Genomic DNA, 20,924 nt, shown 5'->3' on the forward strand with positions numbered 1-20,924 from the left:
AATCAAAAAAAGATAGAAAAGGGGGCCGTGCAGGCGTGGCGCAAATCCAAGTTTAAAAATACCATTGAAGAGCCTTTGTCCCAATAGCAAACAATTTTAGGTTGATTTTGTGGTTATTTTAACAAATTAAATGTTTTGAGACGTTTCCTGCAATTTTTATTTTTATCACTTGGTTGATTACCTTATAGATAGGAGACTTTGCTTACTGATGGTGTTTTAAGTAAATAGTGGGGGAACTACATCTACCAAACGATATGCATGCTTGTAGAGTAGGGGACACATTCAGGGTGGAGAGGGACTTGTTGCTCCGAATGTAATCTGCCAAGTTTGGAGAGCATTACCGAATACGTAGTGAGCATTATGCAAAAGTACAACTTACAATGAAAGCAAATTTTGTGTATTATTATGACTGACGTATCCCAAAGCAAACTTCCCACTACTGGAAAACGTCTTGCATCTTGTCAACTGTGAATAGTTTAATGGAGTAAAATTTCTCGATCGACTCGTTTCTTTATCTCTGAAAATGAAGTAGTTTTGATATGAACCTTCAAATTCAGCAATTGTTTAATACAAAGCAATCGTTCCATATTTTGGTACCTTAATTAGTGATTCTGTTCTTTTAACTCTAAGAAAAGAATACCATAAAGCCTTTCAGAACAAATATGGGAAAAGAGTTTAATAAATAAGTTACTCTAGAGGAAACTTCTTTATGTTCTCGGGGCAAATTTAGGTCCTACGTTTACCAGACAGAAAAGGCGAAACAATGCATTTCAACGGACATCAGCTGACAAAAAGAAGCAGTCTTCCATTGGAAATTGTCATATAATAGGCAAATCAGAGATGTTCTATGTAATAGGTGGATGCGAGGAGACACTATCCACAATGATATCAAAATGAAATTGAGCCCGAAAGTAGAACAAGGTATGCTTTGAAATCGGTGCAAAGACGTATCCAAGGTGGGCGAGTTCCTCCTGTAGCATGTCACTGCTCTCTGTTCGAAGTGGCTACTGGGAGGCAGTGACGTGGTACACGTTGAAAAATCGATAAACAGTTCACCCACCCACCAGCTTGCAGCCATAGGAAGTGCTTCTTTTAGCTCCCTGGTCTGCACGATTGGCGGGCAGGTCAGCTATCAGTCGCACTACGCAACGGAGCCAAACGTACTTACTAACGCATACGCACCGAAAAGGCCAACCCCATGCGCTTTCTGCGCAGAACACTGCCTCTCCCTCTCCCCTCGCATTTCTACTTTCTCACTGCCTTCCGCCTTGATAAGGAGGGAACTTCTTCGATCGTTTAATATATTACAAAACCTTTTAAATTCTTTATAAACTATTCCCCTTAAAAGGATTTTGGATGTTCATTGTCTATTTTCTCCAATACACAGTTGATGGGCATATCTTCATTCAAGTTTTTGGGTGTTCTATTGAGTCTAGGCTGAAGGCCATAGCGACTATAAATAACACAATGGCGCAATCAAGTGCGTTGGTAAATGGACTACTGGAAATGCACTGAAGATCATTGGTTTGCAAATATTGCTAATGCTCAAATGTGGAGGTAACCGCGGGTTCATAATTTTTGGGGAGTAGCTGGACCGCTACATTGGTGGCAACACAATAAAAGGCATATGACATTAACAACTGCGTCTAGGGTGGTTCAAAATAGAAAAGGGACAAGAAGACTGTCTCCAATATTTCTTGCCGGCATGTTTCCAGATCTCAATAAGGTAAGGACAAGCCAGATAAACGATTTAGCTGAGGCCTTTATAGAAACAAATCGCACTAATACCTCAGAGCACTCCATATTTTAAGGAGGATGTAATGAGAGAAAATCTACAGAAATTAAATGATTTTGATAGACCCGATTACTGTTGCGATAGCTAATGTAGAGGTGTAACGACTGGGAAGGTACTTGGGGGAAGGGGAAATATGACGCAGTTGTCACGTTGGTATCCCGTGTGGGTATCAATCACTTGTGCTGTATTTGTGCATGTTTACACCCAATTGAAAGTCATCTTGAACGTGTTTGATGTTGAGTGTGGGCTTTGCAGTTATCCCTTGTAAAGCTTCATTTAGGATTTCTTGCCCCCATAACTCGCGTATCTACAACCTTGACCAGCTGTTTGAAAATAAGTTTTGTTTTTAGATGTGATAGAAACCTCATAAGCCGTCAATGTCACAGTTGCTGAACTTACCGACCAAGCATGTGTTCACAAACGTCACCGCCTTCGATATGACCGTTCGTTCATTAACAGCATCACGTGTTTGTGACACCCCAGTTCTCATACCCAAGCCCCGCATCAGACATACGTGGCACATTAAAATGAACAAGGAATGAACTGCACGGAGAATGATAAATTAGGCAAAAACTTTAGTGACATAGTAAAATAATGAAATATTTGACCAGGTGGGCTTGAATTCCTTTTCGTCGACTTTTACTCAATCGGCAATGCAGTTTACAAGCATGAAAAATGATGACAGGAGAAGACCTTCAAGTCCTTCACTATTAATAGACGATATCAATTTTTTTCAGCACTGGAAACAAAATTGCCTGCAAAGGTTGTAGCGACAGATAGTGCGTGGGTTGGCTGCTGAAGCGCAAGTCTTGACCCTGTTCTGCCACAGAGGCACTGACACTGCTAAGGCAAGAAGAGAACCTTGGAATTTCTTGTTTCACCAGTTGAATTCTCGTGGTTAGAAGCATCTTCAATCAAAATATAGAGTAAAAACTGAGGATGGGAGTGAAGGACCCCGAGACTTCCCTGCAGACGATTGAAGACATTAGACTAGGGTAGAATATCTACTGATAACATAGAGAAGGGCTAAAGGGCCGTCTGGCAGCGGCACAATGGTCGAGACCCAAAGTGCTCTCTTCACCAAAGCCGAAAGTCAAACAACCAACATATTACAATATTACAATCTGTTCATTACCGATCTTTCTAGTGTTTCGGGTGATTTGATATTAATCAAGAACGATTGAGTTTTGTACGATTGTTTTAGCTTATGGCTGACATACATTGGAAACGCGAATTAGTTTATTTAAGTATACAACAGATAAATTAATGAAGTCTGTAAAATGTAGATCCTTTACAAAATTGTACACAAAAAGTGATTGTATGTAGAGCATAATTTTTGAAGGCGTCGGTTTCGTTGGAAAGATTTTACCTGGTCCAATATACTGTTTCCTTAAGGGTGTAAGTTTAAGCGGTCAACCGCGGCGTTGTGATCTAGCAGCAACAGCAGCGAAATATACCATCTTTCAATGCCCTAGCCTCACATATTCCTGAATGGTTCCAAATGATACAAAAGCTAAAAGTGCAACAAAATTAAGTCTCACCCTACTTAAGAAATATTGTCTTCGTAAAAGCTTAGGTATAAATAAAAATTATGGAATTGCTGCTTGCTTCAGAGCTACGACGATTGCTGATTTAGATTTGAACGGAGAATTATGTGTAAAATTCACAATTTTAACAGGATACGGTTTCTAATTCGGTGGGATTTCGTTCCTGTATTTAAGAAGGACCTGAAAGCGACGCAATGTCTGCCAACTTACAAATTTAAAACATCAGCTGGTAAGGTGGGAAACTAGGTATTTCCCCCACAAAATTTGATGAGATGCAATTATGGAGTAGTGAATCGTGAATGGATTTTCAGTGGTGGGTGAAAATTGTCCACCTAAACACAAGTATTGAAATGCAAAATGTCTTCTGCTGTGAATATGTTGGCCTATTATTAGTAGTATTTATTCATATTAACGACTAACTACTGACTTTTGCGTAACAGGTAAGTGTGAATTTAATAAAATCGAAATCCATTGACGTACATGTAGCGATGATGAACAGAAGATAACCCAATGGGCAGTGAGTTAGCTAAAAATTCTTGCACGGGATGGAGAAACAATCCTGAATTACCAACATGCCATTTGCATTTGAACTTGGTATGCAGCCTCGACACCCACATATGCACTAACGCGAAAGGACCACCAAGTCACATGTCAACGTCGTGATAGCTTACGCCCTCAGTCCTCCAGCAAATGCCCATGGCCTTTGCATGGTGCGTAAAAGTTTGGTAGAATCCAAGTCATTCTCAGTGATGAGAATATGGCGTGTGGAAAACTGAAAAAGAGCTGATTTTAGTTAAATGCAAAGCTAAAGTGATTGGGGTCGTGTTAAGTCAGTCTTACTTGAAGCTCTTTTTCATTGTAGACACTGCCTAAGTAGTTGAGGATCTGACATGAATTTGTGTTACCAGTACTTTTATCTCCATATTTATCAATCATTGTTTAAAAATTCTCGATACCTTTTAATTGGCTCACCCCTAAAGGCAATTAGAGGATGACTTGTCTAGCTCCCGTTTCTCAAGGAGCTGCCGTTGAAGTGGATTTCTGGTTTAAAATGAAGAACTAAGTTGGCTGGTGGTTTTCTAGCCATTACAGAGAGTCGCCAGAATCGACAGTTGTTTTTACAGCAAGATTTATTACTTCAATGAGTTTTATGACAGTTTGGTCTGCCAATAAAATTTCCTGCTGATTTTAAATTGTTGCGTGGATACCAAAACCTTCATCTCGGTGCTTCAACGTGTAATTCCAATGAAACCTACTTTAGATTGCAAGATTTAGATCAGCATAAAATGAGAAAGCATACTGAGCATGATCAGATTCGCATCCGAATTGGCTGTAAAGATTATTTTTCTACGTATATAACTAATAGCAGAGTTATCATGGTGGCACGGAAGGGTTGAAAAACTAGGAGCATAGGGGCAATTATTAAAGTCATAATGCTAGAAAATGGTTAACGGGAGTTATTTTAAATCCATCCTGATCCATGTCTGACACACCTTTGTATTTCCCTCAATAAAGCTAAAAATCTATGTGTAGCCTACTTTTGCCTGTCTCCCAAGTTTTCAAGCAACTCTAAGGGCAAGCATTCAGCCAGTTCGTATTTTTTTTTATCAGTAGAAAATTTAGAGTAGGCAAATAATCATCGATAGAAGCTCAGCAAACTAAGGTATCTCTAATCAAATGCGATAACAGAGTTTGCTATTGTAGCACATTTGGAATCTGGGATGACACCATGGCAAGTAGGAACGGCCAAATGGAGTTTCATTGTAAAAAAGGTCCCCTAAAACTGAGCGTATCGCTAAAAAAAATATGTACTGCAGTTTTACTGAAGGATTTTGTCGTTTTTTGAGTCCTTTTTTTCTTGAATTTGTTCGAACTATGAGGCTACACTCAATTATGTTCTTGACATTTTGCTCACGGACTTCGTGCTGCATGACTTCCTCGGTCCCTTGGCATTACTTGCCGCCTCTTTTTACCTGTGTGAGTGCTTGCGTGCCTCCAGCATTCAAATACATGTACCGGGGAAGCGAAATGCATATTAAGGTGTAAATTCAGCATTACCGGATGAAACATGAACCAATTTCTTGCGTTGGCTCGATTTTGTTTTAAAATGTTCTGGCTTTACGTTCTTTCAAAATGGGTTCTGCTTTGAGCATGCTCTCAACTTTCACCTTTGGAAAACCTCAAGAAAGCGGACTACGTTTACAGAAATAAATTTAGCCTGAATTAAAAAACGTTTAGGGTGCATTTATGAGTCAACTGAGAGACTGATCATTCCCGCTGCTCTTAATTTCCACTAGAGGAATAGAAATGTCAAGTTATACTTTTTTAGTGCACCAAGCAGAAATTACCCCGATCTAAGATGGGAAGTAAATTAGTGTTCGTCGCCGTTGTCCCCTTAATTAACACGATTGTTATAAACGTCTCATATAAGTAACGTGAATTCGTCATCAGTTTACCATAACTGATTGCAGTAAAATGTGTCCCATACAGGTTGGTTTGATTTAGAATAATAATATCAAGTGTGAGCTGTTTTTTGGCCTGAAGACAGTTATACACTTTTCTCATTTTTCCAGGAGGAAAAACTTTAAAAAGAAGGTGTCTTTTGTGGGCAGTTTGAAGAAAGCTAAAGATATATACACACCTTCCGACTATCACTACTTTCCTTTTTTTCAGAACAAGCAATTCCAAATATGCTCTTCAGAGTCTGGTTAAACTAAGCCTACGAGACATCGGGAAGAGAAGAAGGGGAAAAACTAACTTTTTAAGCATCTCAACTAGGACAGACAGTTGATCGTGAGCTAGAAATAGATTCCATGTATGCGCAAATGGGACCAATGAGAGGCGAGTGCGGAGGCATGGGCATAATAGAGCGAAGTGAAATATACGCCCCGCCGACCAAGTTAACACTTCATTGCTTTAAGTTTTTGCGCCTCAGCAAAACAGCGCGAGATGGAGAACAATGCAATCATTGCTTTTTTTCCACAAAAACCGTAAGCGCTTAATGCAAAGGCACTAGAGGCATACAAAACTTCAATGCGAAAATGACGTTGGTCTCTCTGCGAGGGAGTAGACTTTGTCCCGACATTCTCCCATTTTATAAATATTCAATAACCATTAACCTGACCGTAACTGTAAGACGTGAATTCTGTCCATTTTCGAGACTCAAAAAACATTGTTGAACCGGTTTAGGGCGGCCTTTATCTTGGTAGCTAGAGTGGGATAAATTTTCGACATAGTGGGAAGTTGTTTTTAGCACACCGCTCTCATTGGGCGACGAGCACAACTTCGAGCAGACATCCTGGACGAGCCTGGTGCTCCACTGCTTCCTGGATGTTCCAAGGTGTGACTACAGTTATGGTAGGTTGGAAGTGTGCCTACATCGACGCACAGACTTACAACTGAATGGCTGTCTTTGAAACATTAAAAACATTCAAATGTCTTATTGCTGGCAGCTAGGCGTTTCATCACCGCACTAGGTTATGCCTCAAATTTCAGTGTTGGTGTTTCTTGTTCATCAACAGTGCCTCCCGTCATCTTGGCTAAGGGTGTATGGACTGACCTGAGAGATGTGAATCGCTCAATAGCAATAGGACGTGCCACCACGGTAGCATCCTCCCTATCGCATACATGAATTTGAGTCTCTGATTACCTCAAAAAACCTTCATAATACCATTGAGTAAGACGATAAGTGCATCCGATTGTTCTGTGATTAATTTATTAGGATGATCGTACTACCTTATTTTTCAATTAAGCATATTTTTGCTACATTACTAACTATCAGGTTAAATAGAGACCACTTATAGAAACTTTTTGCTATTCTCACAAATAGTATGGAAATGATTTTAAGCAAGGCAAAGTAGTTTTGTCCAAATAATTATATTTATTCTGTTACGCATTTTTTAAACAACATTTCCGCTGGATTAGCCACAATACGACGGTTTTAAATGTTAGAAATCGCAGATAAAGGGACGCCCATTTCTAAGGAAACTGTTTTGGTCATTAACAACACAAGGAGTACAAGGAATAAGTACAAGTTGCAAGCATTTCAAATATGTTGAAGACATTGAATATCTGCTGATCAGGCTGCGACTTTACAGCGCATGCTGCCCCTCCAAAATGAGCCGATTTTGATGGCTGGGACTTCTACGTTGCATGGCATAAAGAAAGCCTATTGAAGGGTAGGCAACATTTTGGCCTGATGATTTTTGTATGAAAAACAGGTAAAAATACTGAATCCACACAGAGGTCAGGAAGTTTCACAGATTGAAAATCGAGTCCTGGGTTATTTCAAGTCAAATATTAGGGAGCCGAGTTTGTTGGAAACTACCGGTACCATTAAAAGCCGATTGGAATAGATTAGATTGACATGCCCTGGAAAGAGAGGAATGGTGACGAGGCGCCACCAATTTGTACAACGTACTAATGGGCCGGAAATGCAATGCCTGCTGTACGGGTGCCACTACGGAGAGGCGCCAGTGCCACACCAGCATCCGTAATCACTGCACCATCGCCATCTCGCCCGGCGTCGGAAATAAGTAAATTAATTTCAACCGCAACATTGCACTGTGCTGTAAAATTCCACTTTCTTTTTCTTTCTAATCTTAAGGCAAAATACAACCATTTTGGGACTGAGTTGTAGGTCAGTGTTTCAATTGAATTCGCTACAATGAGCTTACGCAATTTTTGAGAACAACGCCCGGATTATATTTGGCTAGCTGGCCTCATCGTCATGATCTGTGCTGTTTGTGAGAGAACAGCTAGTGGTAACACAATAGCTTGCTATTTTGATAGACACCAACTAACTGTTGTTTTTTTGAAACAGCATTTATGCTATGCAAGCCAATAAAAGGTTTGAATCCACATCTCCTTGTGCTGGAATAATCGTGCAAATTTACGTCCTCTGCCTTCTTTGGTATTTTGGCTGGAGTTGAGACTCAGTCTGAAGAATTAAAGGCGTCGGTGAGCCTAAACCAGACAAGACAAATGGAGATCGCTTCAAAAGTAGATATGCTGGGAGTGGTCTGGTGAAAGGTCTACTTAGCTATTTCTGACTCAATCCATTGTGATCATATGCGCTCCAAATAACGTGTGGGCCTGTTGATTCTAAAAAACATCTTGACCATAACTATTGTAAGGCAGCGAAATGTGCCTTGCACATTCTAATCAAATGGTCCATTCCTTACAAAAATTTCGGTATATGACATTGAACACAATCAAGTTTTTACACCATCACCTCATCCCGCCACCCAACACGCGCATTCAGTCACGACCGACATCATGACAATTTAATCATTCGTGATAGCTCCAGGCGTGATTCGCAGAGGTGAAAAACATGTTTTCAGTATTACCAAATGAACAAACAGGCAGAAAATCAGTGGGAAAGAGACAAAGGGATGCAAGTATTTGAGAATATTCGCACTGCGTCAGACATTTAAACGCACAGTTTAAGCATTTGTATATTTTTTCACCTCGACTAACACTGTAGCTGAGTGTAGCTGGTCTAGTGTTTAGTGGGGGAAAGCTCTCTTCAAGTTGTTAGTTGAATGGTGATAAACCGTGCTTTGAGAGGTAACATTACAAAGAAGGGGTTTTTTAACCTTCTTTGAAATAATCAAAGTTCAGGCATAAAAACTGCTGCCACTACCACTTGAATTGGGTTTTAAAGCCGTTTCTACTTAGATTGATGCCACTCCTGACGCATGCGCTGCTCTGGAAATGGCGTTAAGTTTTTATTGGATACAGGAACGCCTATTTGTAACCGGGTTATTCACTGTTCGCTGCGTTAGAAAGATTGGCCAAAAAGTTTTAGCCATTTAAAGTCTTAAAGTGAAGTCTCATTCGACAAAGGGGACTCCGCAATCGCCCCCAGTGCCACGGTACTCTCACCGATAGCACCCTTTTCCCGACTCATTCCCCACCGATGAGTCAAATATGCCATCCCAGAGTACAGATCTCCGAGCTATAATGCAGTCGTGATGGTATTCGAATAACAACTACCCAAAGGCCCCCGCCGTAGCAGCCAAGGGTGAAAAGGTGTGTTCATAAAACCGAATTTATTCTACCAGTTTTCTGAGCGTTTGCAGTGGATGAAATGGAAGAGGAGAGGTGGAAAGAAAAAACAGGAAACGAACGAAGGACAGCGTAGTAAGAGATAGGGGAAGTGCAGACACGGCCGTCAATATTGCTACTGCGATCGACACCGCAAACAATCGACCAACGAATGTCTGGGCAAGTACATTTAAGGCAACGGTTTAAAATTATTGTGAAGACACTAAAGCCAAATTAGGATGGGGGGGGGAGTAGGAGAATCGTGTCAGGAGCAGTCGAAATGGAGTGCAGAGAATCACACACACACACACACGAGCACACCTGAGGTGTGTGTGGAAGTGTGACGGAATGTGACCCCAGAATCGCCTTACAAAAATGCAAACGTCCCTAGAGGGAAGGGACATTTCTATCTGTGCTTGTGAAACGCCAGGATCGCAAGCTGCGGAGCACACGCAGGCTGATAGGAAGGTGGGGCTCGGTTGCGTACAAATTAGTGAAGGCTACGTAACAAGAGTAATAGTTCGCTTTGGAAAGGGGTGAGGACACTAAGGGGGGAGGCAATAAGGAGGAAGGGAGAGAGGGAGCGGAAGTGGGAGTTGCGATTTTGTTTATTATCCATCGCAGATAACTACTAGTAGTACGTCTCCCGTTCCACCCAATTGCCCGGAGGGAGAGTTCGAAGGAGCTTCTTTCGCACCTCATCGAAAATGAAAATTGACACACTGAAGGGCAGAGCCGGCAGCCACCATGTCCATCTGAAAACAAGGGGAGCGGTTAGGGGATCGATACAAATGGGGAGGATGCGCAAAGACTCACCGAAGAGGCATCATTCTCAGACCGTGCTCAAGACCCGGACAGTAAGAGAGGAAGATGGCCAGTGTAGTCTCGAAGAAGAGACCAAAGGTAAGGTGGTGGTTCCACATGCCCTGTTGGAAGATGGAGTTCTTCCGGGTCTTGCAGATGAGTAAATCCGTCCACTGGACAATGACGATGGAGGCAAAAAAGGCCGTGTGACAGGTGTACTCCAGACGCTTGCGCTGCGTGTACGTCCATTCCTGGCCGTAGGAATCGGCAACATCATTGATGGCTGGGGAGTCCCACTGTTTGCGCAGACCCAGTAGGCGGCTCGGCCAAAAACCATTTTCTGCCATAATGACGAAGTAAACGAAGAAACCGCCCGAGGCCTGAATCATGCCAATCTGGCCATAGGCCATAGAGATGAGACGTTCGTTCACCAACTTGTCACGGAAGGGGTCGCGTGGCATACGCTTCATGATGTCGCTTTCGGCCTCCTCGTAGGCTAGCGAAATGGCCGGCACCATATCTGTGCCTAAATCGATGCACAGAATGGTGATGGTGCCCAGGGGCAGAGGTACATCGGCCAGAATGAAGATTAGGAAAGGCGTGATCTCAGGAATGTTGGAGGTGAGGGTATAGGCGATGGATTTCTTCAAGTTGTCGAAGATGATACGCCCCTCCTCCACACCCGTGACGATGGAGGCAAAATTATCGTCAAGGAGGATCATATCAGCTGCCTGTTTGCTCACATCACTACCCGTGATACCCATGGCGACACCGATGTCAGCCTTCTTCAAGGCAGGTGAGTCGTTGACACCATCTCCAGTGACAGCGACAATGGCACCCATTCGCTGGAAGCCCTCGACAATGATTAGTTTTTGCTGTGGTGAAGTACGAGCGAAGACAATCTCGGAGTGGTTCTCGAGGATCTCATCGATCTGAGCGGGTGTCATATCGCGCAGATCGGAGCCATGAACGACGCAGGCACTAGCCTCACGAGGATTCACTTGGTTTACGGGGACTCCTCGCTCCGCCGCAATGTCTTCCACAGTCTTGTTTCCGTCGGAGATGATGCCCACACCCTTGGCAATGGCCTTAGCGGTAATGGGGTGGTCGCCCGTCACCATAACCACTTTAATACCGGCGGAGCGGCACTTGGAGACGGCGTCAGGCACAGCAGCACGAGGCGGATCAATCATTGACATAAGACCCACAAAGCGCATTCCTTCAATAGGGAAGTTTTGCTCATCTACGTCAAACTTAAAGCCACTGAAAGAGGGGAAACAGATGTGGAATGAGTACACAAAAAGTAAGAGACTAACAAAGGGTGATGTATCACATACCGAGGGAATTTGTCAGCAGGGAGACGGAGGTCGCAGAAGCCAAGAACACGCTCCCCAATACCACCAAGTTCGAGGTAAGCGTTGTTGAAACTCTCACGCCACTGGTCGTCCATATGCAGTTCTTGACCCTCCATCAGGATGGTGGAGCAACGATCAAGGATACGCTCGGGCGCACCTTTCATCACCACGAGGTAGCGCTCATCCCCATCGCTGGTCTGATGTACACTCACCTGGTACTTATTGGTTGAGTTAAAGGGAATTTCTGCCACCTTGGGGTTGTCCGCACGGTACTTGGTCACTCCACCAATCGACAGTTCGACGCACTTAAGCAGAGCTGACTCTGAGGCGTCACCATTACACTCACGTTTGAGCACAGGTTTGTTTTCCTCTCCTGGTTTGAACTCCGCACGGTTACACAACATGGCGATACGCGAGAGAGCCATCCATGTGGAAGAATCCCGGCTATAATTAGCAGCTGAATAGGAACAATGCACATACGAGTTAAAGACACACGGAGGCTAGGACCCCGAACAGCCTACTACTACGCGACTAGAGCGCACAACTTACGTGCTAAAAAAAGCCATAAAAAGAGAAGAAGATTTATGAGATTAAATGTGGTATACGGGGAAGCAGAAGATGAGCTTACTGGACTGGTCGTCAGAAGTGTCAGCCTCGAAGATCTTGTTGTCGAACCACATATGGGCGACAGTCATGCGGTTTTGGGTGAGCGTGCCGGTCTTATCCGAACAGATGGTGGAAGTGGAGCCGAGGGTCTCAACAGCCTCGAGGTTCTTCACCAGGCAGTTCTTGCTCGCCATGCGCTTGGCCGTAAGAGTGAGACAGACGGTGACAGTGGCGAGGAGACCCTCGGGCACGTTGGCCACGATGATACCGATGAGGAAAATGACCGCATCGAGCCAGTAGTAGCCAAGGATAAAGGCGATGATGAAAAAAGTAACGCCGAGGAAAACGGCCACACCAGTGATAATGTGGATGAAGTGGGCGATCTCGCGCGCAATTGGAGTGGCCCCCATCTCGAGACCCGAGGCGAGGTTAGCAATGCGACCCATGACGGTTCGATCACCGGTGGCTACGACCACACCGCGGCATGTGCCCTCCACGGCGTTAGTGGAGAAGAAGGCGAGATTCTTCGTCTCTAACGGGTTCTCATTGGTGTACTCCGCCGTGCGAGTCTGCGGTTCCGACTCTCCTGTCAGCGCTGAGTTGTCCACCTACTCCAGAAAAAGCAACGGTAGGGTGGGAACTTTTGCTACACTGGAAAATAGATCCACAAAAACGCGTACCAACGTATGTGCGCAGTACAAGCACATTCAAGAAGTCGTAAATTTGGGGTCAGTGCTCCCGTTGACCACCCTACATCAGTAAAGTAAGCTTAAACCATACTAGCCTAGCTGTATATAACTCACAACACTACCCTGATAGTTGGATAATACAGTAGGGTTAAATAAAAAAACATGAGCTAAATCAAGCCGCCAGCCAATCATAGACAAAGAAACACATGGAACAGGTAATCACAGATGACAAAAAAAGGACAAACAATCACAGGCCTAAGTCAATCAAGGAGGCGTTTCATTGATGTTCCCGAACTCGGTAGCAATCGTTTTGGCGACGAATGTATTATTTTCGAACCAAGCAAGTGAGTGCAGAATGTGGATTATGTAATTGGGAGGCGCCGAGCGTTTTGCATAAACAAACACGCGTTCTCCTGGTGACCGGAAGTGATGAATTTTGTTGTTTGCATGGGGAATTCGTGCGTCGCTTTCAACGCCTAGGGAGGCCATTTGTTTATAAAATGCGTACACACATACAAACATGTATTCGCGATCACGTATCACCAAAGGAACTAACAAGATCTATGCACTCGCCTTCAGCTGCATCAGACAGAAATGAAACTTGGCGTGATATTTGGAGGCCAATCATCCAATAAAAAACTCCAATCTCACAAAGAAAGGCATTAGTCAAAACGCAAAGTACTGCCCAGATAAAATAAAAAACAAGCTCACCTTAAAAGAGCTAGCTTTTATGACACGAATGTCAGCGGGAACACGGTCACCGAATTTAACATCAATGATGTCACCGACAACCAGAGCTTCGGCAGGTGCATCGATTCTTTGACCTCCACGAATTACAACGGCGTACTGAAAGAAACCGCGACACTCAAGTTCATCTCATGGTTAATCACATCAGGCAAAAGCACCGATATGCACTCACTTGAGGGACCAGCTTAGCGAACGATTCCATGATCTTCGACGATTTAGACTCTTGGTAGTACGAGAAACAGCCCGTAATAACGACGACAGCGGCCAAGACGATACCAAGGTACAACTGTGGGCGAAAGGATATCACTAGTTCAAGTACAACTTGCGCTTAGCTCACACTTCATATCTCTTAATGGACGTTTAAGTCGAAAATGAAAAGAGAACAGAAATTAACGCACGTTATCATTAGTAGGATTCTCCTGCACACCAGCAAGAATACCATGAGCGATAAAACAGAGGACGGCACCAATCCATAAAAGAAGTGAAAAGCCACCAAACATGTTCTTGCAAAACTTAACCCACTCCGGAGTTGTCTTCGGAGGGGTAAGCGCATTGGGTCCATCACGATCTAAACGTGTTCTAAGAGCCGCTAATGCAGCAAGTAAGCATATTTACTTTGCTTGTTCACTGGTTAGACCTGTATCAGGATTGGTTCCAAGACGAGCGTAGAGTTCGTCCAAGGAAATCTGATGTTCGTCCATTGCAAGCTCTTGCTTGAGCTCATTAAGGTCTTTCTTTGTATCTTTCTTGCCGTCCGTGGCATCACGGTACTTGTCACCGCGCTTGAACGGACAGAGTTCAGTAAAGGTCAAAAGGAAACCAGTATTAAAATGTCAGAGCTCAGCAAAACTTACTGATTTGCCCATTCCCAGACCAACAGTAGCAACTCACGTAACACAATCGAGGCGAGCTTGCAAATGCCGGTATTGACTCTCATATATCTATTACCTCAGATAAACAAATTAAAACAACTCACGTAAAATTTGTGGCCATTAAAATGTCTGTTAAAGAGGGGTTCTTAAATCTTTTGGACATTTGCAAAAATTTTCGTCGGTACGTTGTGGAATTACATGATGCAACAGTCCGCAATCATTTTGGATGGCAAAATAACATAACAAATATTACAAAATAGCATTGAATTATAAAGCACACGCAATTCAAAATTTTACATTTTGGCTTTTTTAAAAGGCTCATGGGTTTTTCAACGGAAACGCATTTCAGACTGCTTTCGGAAATTAAATCAGCATTTATATCAGGGTGTGATGGATGCCCGAATCCACATTTTAGGGGAGAAGCATTCAGGAAACACGAATCGCCTGTCGGATCGGATGTAATCTTCTCTCAAGGAAAAAGAGCGCCCTTGAAAGACCAAACTTTGGTAACTGTACTCCACTCATAATGTTGCAGTACGTTGATTCTACCATTCCATTTTTTTGTAAAGGGCTCAACTTGGGTCTCCACCATAGTGTAGGGCGAGACTCGCAGGTCTCCAATTCCTTGTTCCTGGTGCTCTTAGAACAACCCAGTTGATTTAATTTCAGCATATTTATTAGAGAGAAGTGAATCGGGAAAACAGGTACAAAGTTTAGAGAGGGGAGGAATCGCAATTGCTCTCAGGCTTGGGAGACGCCGACTCTGTCACCAGATTCGAATTGTAACCTTGACTCCTTTCTGGAAGGCACATTAAAACAATATCAGTATTACAATAGTGCCTTCGTAAGGTGAGCTGGTATCTCAGCCATTTTAGTGGCTCTAAGCCCTATTGTGTTTCTAATGTACGGTCCTAATAGCGCACAGTACTATTTGGTGTACGCCGGTAGTTTGGTGGAACTCTCCCTGTCCCTTTGGTCCTTGCACTACCTCGCAATAGTTTGAATCTGTTGAGTAAACTCAATGGAAATAGCATAAGGTAATCGCTGAGTTTTCTTTTCTGTTTTCAATCGGTTATTCGGCAGCAGTTTAGCAAGTTGGAGTTTACATCCGGAAAACAGGGAGTGGTTCACTGATAATATAAGAAACTAAATCGTATTTTTAAATAATGTTCCAGCCCAATGATGGTCTGAATTTCGTGCGTCATCCTTGATTTAGTAATTTTATTTGGATTGTGGAACATTTATCGGACTGGTATTTATAGTCTACCAAGATTCGTATCTCTAATTTATTAAATTACATATCAGCGATTTTCTTCATTCATTCACGTTCAAATACGATCAGCTTGAAAAGTTCCTTTACACAGCTTATTTTGACTTCAGATTCGCGGAATCTTTCCCTAAATTTGTATGACATTTTAGGTTTACGTTTTTCCAAATTAATTAACAAAAACGCATTGAATTATTTAGTTTATTTTTATGTTCACGTCCAACATCCAACTCGTCGTTCTATTAGTTCTAACTTCGCCGTCAAAAAAACCAAATTACTGTATATATATTAAGACCCATAGTGTCATTTGGCTCTTTGGTCTCCCCTGAAGGTGTACTGTTTGATTCCATAGTGAAAGAATAGTTTAATATTCTTAGCACACAGAAGGGTTGGAGACTACTGGATAGAATAAACAAAACACCCTGACACCGCCCTGGAGGTCGAGACAAGAGGGGTGAGGGTGGATGGGTTACATCACTTGCAGAGGCCGGGGTTGGGTGAAGGCGACTTGAACGCGCCAATCGAATCCCACATTTATCCAACTGATTTGGAACCACTTCGGAACTGGCAGTACAATCATGTTATCAAATAACGTCCGTTTACAATCGGCCGGATTCACCCAAATTATTGAATGTGGCTAACTGAAGGCTCATTGGTTCTCACTAGCGACCAATGCCAGCCATAACATAAACCGAAGTCACACAATCGGTCCGTTTCATTGAGGCTTGGGCTGGGTGTGCTTGAGTCTGAACCAATTTCTTAAACTTTTTTGGAAATCTAACTAGATGCTCACTGTTTCTTCACCAGAACACTTATACGACAATAATGGGGATCAATATTAGCAAGAAATGGCTGAAACAGGACACTAGTTGTGGGCAGATCAGTCTCAATTCCCTGTGATAATTCAATAATTTAGAAATATGTATTTAATTTCGGTATCTTCTAGGAGGTTTAAGTGCCTAATATCCTACGTATAGAGTAGGGCATAGACTGTTAGTTGTTAAAGACGATGGCTCAGAGACCGAGCAATATCGGTTAGAGATCTGTTGAATGATGGGACCACACAGCTTTTGTTTAATTCCGCTAATTGTTTAATACGATGATCTGTAACGTTGTGTTACTATTCAATTTCGAATTGGATTGGCTAGGGATGCGGTCCAAGTTACAGTCATGTACATTTGTGCCTCAAAGTGATACCAACTTCAGTGCCATTTATTAATGCAGATGTTCAATGCGGTAACTTGTTACTTGGTTGGACGTGTCTTTATCCGGCAGCAATGAAATAGCCCTTGACCTTGATCAATGTTTGATTCAGTGTTACTATGGTGAAATATACACCCAGTTTTAAATTTAACATTCAAAGCTCAGCTTGCATACTTTGTCCGAAAATGCAAATAAGTGATATAAAAATTCTGCCAAATTTAAATAGCGATCAGGCTTCAGAAAATCATAATTATCCCCATTCTTCATCTGGCATGTTTCAAATTCAACTGCTCCACCTGCGACACGATCTGGCACAATCACAGGTATTATTTAAGTGACGATAGCAGCGAGAGGGGGGAAAGAGACGCGACCACCGCAAAGCACATCAAAGTGGGCAATCATTAACTGACATATTAATCAACTGTTTTTGGGAGGGGCGACTATTATTCATTTAAGAAGTTTTAGTTCAAAGTATTGCAAATGTGGAGTCATCACGTCCCATGTATATTAAAGTCTCTCAGGGAGAATTAGTCGTTTCCGAAACGCACTTTTACTTTAGCTGCTGACTTGATGTCCTCAACCGTCTGTTGGGTCGGTCTATTGTCACTGCCATATATTTACTAAATTTGTGTGTTTACACGATTGTGCCGGAGTGATCCTGTCCATTCAAGCTGCCGAGTTGAGGTCAACACTCTGATTGGGACAAGTTAGTGGGCTAACAATATGTTTCAACTAGCTCGTTGGGAGGAGGGTAGTTAGCACCATTTCTTTTTAGGAAAAAAACCCACTATCGTGGTTTTCGATACACAGATTGATATGCATACAGAAAATATTGTCTGAAGATGCATTGCCCAAGGTTCAATGACAAATTCACAAGTCACCTCCAAGACATCTGTTCAAGATATCTGGTGATGTTGTTATTTTCATCCTTTGATAAAAAAGGATAGTATATGGGATTGAAGGCTTCTACTAGCTTCCTGTAGATCGGCGCATGCCCACTGAGAATAAGCCATCGTGAACGTGTCAACACTTGTGTTTTTTTCCATCTGTAATATCAGAAGACAATTGTTTTAATGACTCCATCATTGCGTGACATTTTATGATTAAACTTTGCATTTATGAACGGATAAATAAGTATGGACAACGTTCTGCTGCCGTCTGCTTCGATGTTGGTCGTAAGAGGATCGTAGAGCGTCACCGTTTCATAAGCCACCGCAAAAACTTGAACATGTATTCTTTTCATTTAGCTAAATGAGCGTGGAAATTCCATACAGTTTTTTTTCTGTAGCGCCGTGTTCCACATTGAGCGCCCTTCTTCAATGGTTTTGCTTGAATTACCAGAGAGCTACAGCACTAAAGGTAGTGTAATATTAGATCCCCTCACAATTATCTCCACTTTATATATCAGAGATTGCACACCCCTCTAGGTATGTAGGACTCAAATTCCGAAGTGGTTTAGTGGACTGCATTAGCGAGAAGAAAGTTGCCTAGAAGCAACAGGTCACACGGTTCCTGATTGATTTGTTTATAGTTTGTAAAACATAATTTCTGTTAACCGTAGCATAAACTTCTATTTATTTAAAATGGAAGTTTGCTGTTTTTAATATCAGATTGGTCAGTGGGGGAAATCAATGAGAGTCCAGATTGAGACATGATCTAGAGTGCCCTTATCGCCAACTTCCATGCAAAAACTTCTGGAACGCTAAAGATGGGAATATTGGACTGTTTTTGTATATATCTCCACTAATTTTAGTTAGTGAAGGCGCCTATAGTAGTTTGAACCACAATAATGTGGAACTCTTGGAGTGCTAGAGAGTTCCAAATTGGGATCAGTGCGCAAATATTTGTGTCCCTCGTTCTTTATCATCCCTAAAAATGTAGTAGAGCAAATTAATTTGGAATGTTTTGTAACGTCACTGTCATCAACGAAGACATTTAAAGGTTATGTAGTTCTGGGTCGAACTTTATTATCAACTGGTAAAGAGTGCAGGTAGGCTGTCAACGAAAATGTCACGGACAAAGCGCTATGACATTAAGATAGTGATCAATAAAAACCTGGTGGAAAATGTATTAGAGCAATCATCTTATCTTGCCGTCAAGACGTGCGCAAGAGGGGTAGCACGGAGGCGATGACCACCCGACGTCACCTCAAACCGAGCGTGTCGGGGAGCTACGGGGAAGATGAGGTGGGCGCCGGTGGATTGAGTGGGTTTTCGGAGCCCTCGAGTCCACAGATGGTGGAGGCCATGGTACCACCAACACCTCTCAACTCCGTTGTCGTCACTGATACCGTTCTCGCACACCTCATCTCCATCAACGCGTCACCCCAGACCATCCGCCGACTTCTTGAGGGCGCGGTAAGGGAATTCCATGTTTTTCGTGTCCCTTACCTTTTCACGAGCAAATGCATAGGGAAAAAGGTGTTAAAAGTGGTTAAGTAGATGACAGTAAACTTGGTGTTAAAGAAATTTAGGAAGAAAAAAAAGAATTTTAATTTTACTGAAATAAAGCTAGTAGGTAACTAAAAATAGTATTTTAAAAAATGGTTTTCCGCCTTGTAAAACAACTTATCAGCAGATGATGGCCAAACTTGGTGGTTTAAAGGGGGTAGTATCCGATGGGTAGTCCAAGTCCTCCCTAAGACCGTAATGTCATGAATGTCACTGGATAGAACTCTAGTACATACATAGAAAGTCTCATTAACTGTTGACATAAGTGATAAGAGCGGAGTACCATGCCTTCAAGATGTTGACCAAAACCCACGGAGATTGGAGTCCGCACAACTGGATAAGTGGCTGAAACAAACTCTTGTCTGTTACGCATTTGGTAAGTGTATGAACAAGCATTTCAATCTGCATCCCGCAGGTGGCCGAGGTGACGAATGGGATGGAAGAGGAGCAGAGAAAACCGTGGCCTAAGACCGAACCGAACGACATTTAACCTCATTACCAGCAACTCCAAGCCCCATTAATTTCAAGTATTCACTAAATATTACTGATTTGGCGGCATTAAACACCTAACACAGCATGTGTTTCAGTTCTACTTTTAATGACCCAGTGGAGATGTCTGTTTAAAATGCCGTCTAGATTAAGCGTAACACAGACCTTTGAAACGACGTATTTTCGAAACCGCAAGCGGGAAGGAGGCTTGATGAGGCAAAAGATTTTTGTGGGTGAGTAGTCAGTATTTACCAAAAAGAATCCCATGGTTGTGGGTTTCTCGTTTGCTGCGGAAGTCCTTACTGCAGACTAAGGTTGGAGGACACATAATATCTAACTACTTTGTCACCACTAGTGATATCCAATGAACGATTTTACTAGGATTCACAATGTCAACAACCAAGTCCGTTTGACCAGTCAAAAGCTTTCAGGAAATGTACGAAGCCGGGTCACCTGACAAATACCTTTAGCACAAATCTTTTGAATCCTAAAAAAAGAGGAGCTTTTGATTTATTTAACAGTAGCGACCCTTAACAGAAGGATTGAGAATAATGTCTGCCTTCAGAAATTACCCCAGTCCTATGGTCTGCAGGAAACCTATTAATAACTGAAGTGACACTGGCCTTGGCTGTGAACCATTTGGAAAAGTTCCTTAGGGAGCTACCTACGCACCCATATGAAGATGCTAATAACGTGAACACGCGACACCTTCTCTACCTCTCTACAAGCTGGATAGGACCCACGTAGATAAGGCGAAGCGGCACTGAAGCGAGAACAAATTAGAAGGGATGAATACACGCAAAACCTAGGCCCAACAAAATTTTTTAAAGCCCTATCACATATTAAATGTAATACGATGGTGGTTTGTCCTTCGGTATTGGTGAGGCGCTACTTCTGGACTTTTGAATTTGCCTTCTTGCGCCTCGGTGGGTGAGCTGGCCTTTGGGCGGTGCCAGTAGCCCAAACACCTTCTCTGTGCCAAATGCATACATTCTGCCCTAGTATCTTGTCTTCTTTCATCTTCAGGGAAGTCTCGGGGGGCTACATAAATA

The 20,924-nt window shown here is 42.7% G+C and overlaps 2 protein-coding genes across 2 annotated transcripts; one reads left to right on the forward strand and one right to left on the reverse strand. All coding sequences in view use genetic code 11, as the record gives it.

The window, feature by feature from the left end:
• Positions 1-10,021: 10,021 nt before the first annotated feature.
• On the reverse strand, positions 10,022-14,457 carry EGR_08003 (Sodium/potassium-transporting ATPase subunit alpha; the record flags this gene model as incomplete). Its single annotated transcript, XM_024497252.1, has 9 exons — positions 10,022-10,145; positions 10,207-11,457; positions 11,532-12,006; positions 12,178-12,763; positions 13,556-13,690; positions 13,764-13,877; positions 13,990-14,170; positions 14,207-14,373; positions 14,446-14,457. The coding sequence occupies 9 exons, from the start codon at positions 14,455-14,457 to the stop codon at positions 10,022-10,024; spliced, it is 3,045 nt and encodes a 1,014-aa protein (XP_024348315.1).
• Positions 14,458-19,062: 4,605 nt separating this feature from the next.
• Positions 19,063-19,873, forward strand: EGR_08004 (hypothetical protein; the record flags this gene model as incomplete). Its single annotated transcript, XM_024497253.1, has 2 exons — positions 19,063-19,290; positions 19,799-19,873. 2 exons carry the CDS (start codon positions 19,063-19,065, stop codon positions 19,871-19,873), a joined length of 303 nt encoding a protein of 100 aa, XP_024348316.1.
• Positions 19,874-20,924: the final 1,051 nt, after the last annotated feature.

The sequence above is a fragment of the Echinococcus granulosus genome, assembly GCF_000524195.1.
Source record: "Echinococcus granulosus chromosome Unknown EG_S00093, whole genome shotgun sequence".
In the NCBI taxonomy this organism is placed as follows: domain Eukaryota; kingdom Metazoa; phylum Platyhelminthes; class Cestoda; order Cyclophyllidea; family Taeniidae; genus Echinococcus; species Echinococcus granulosus.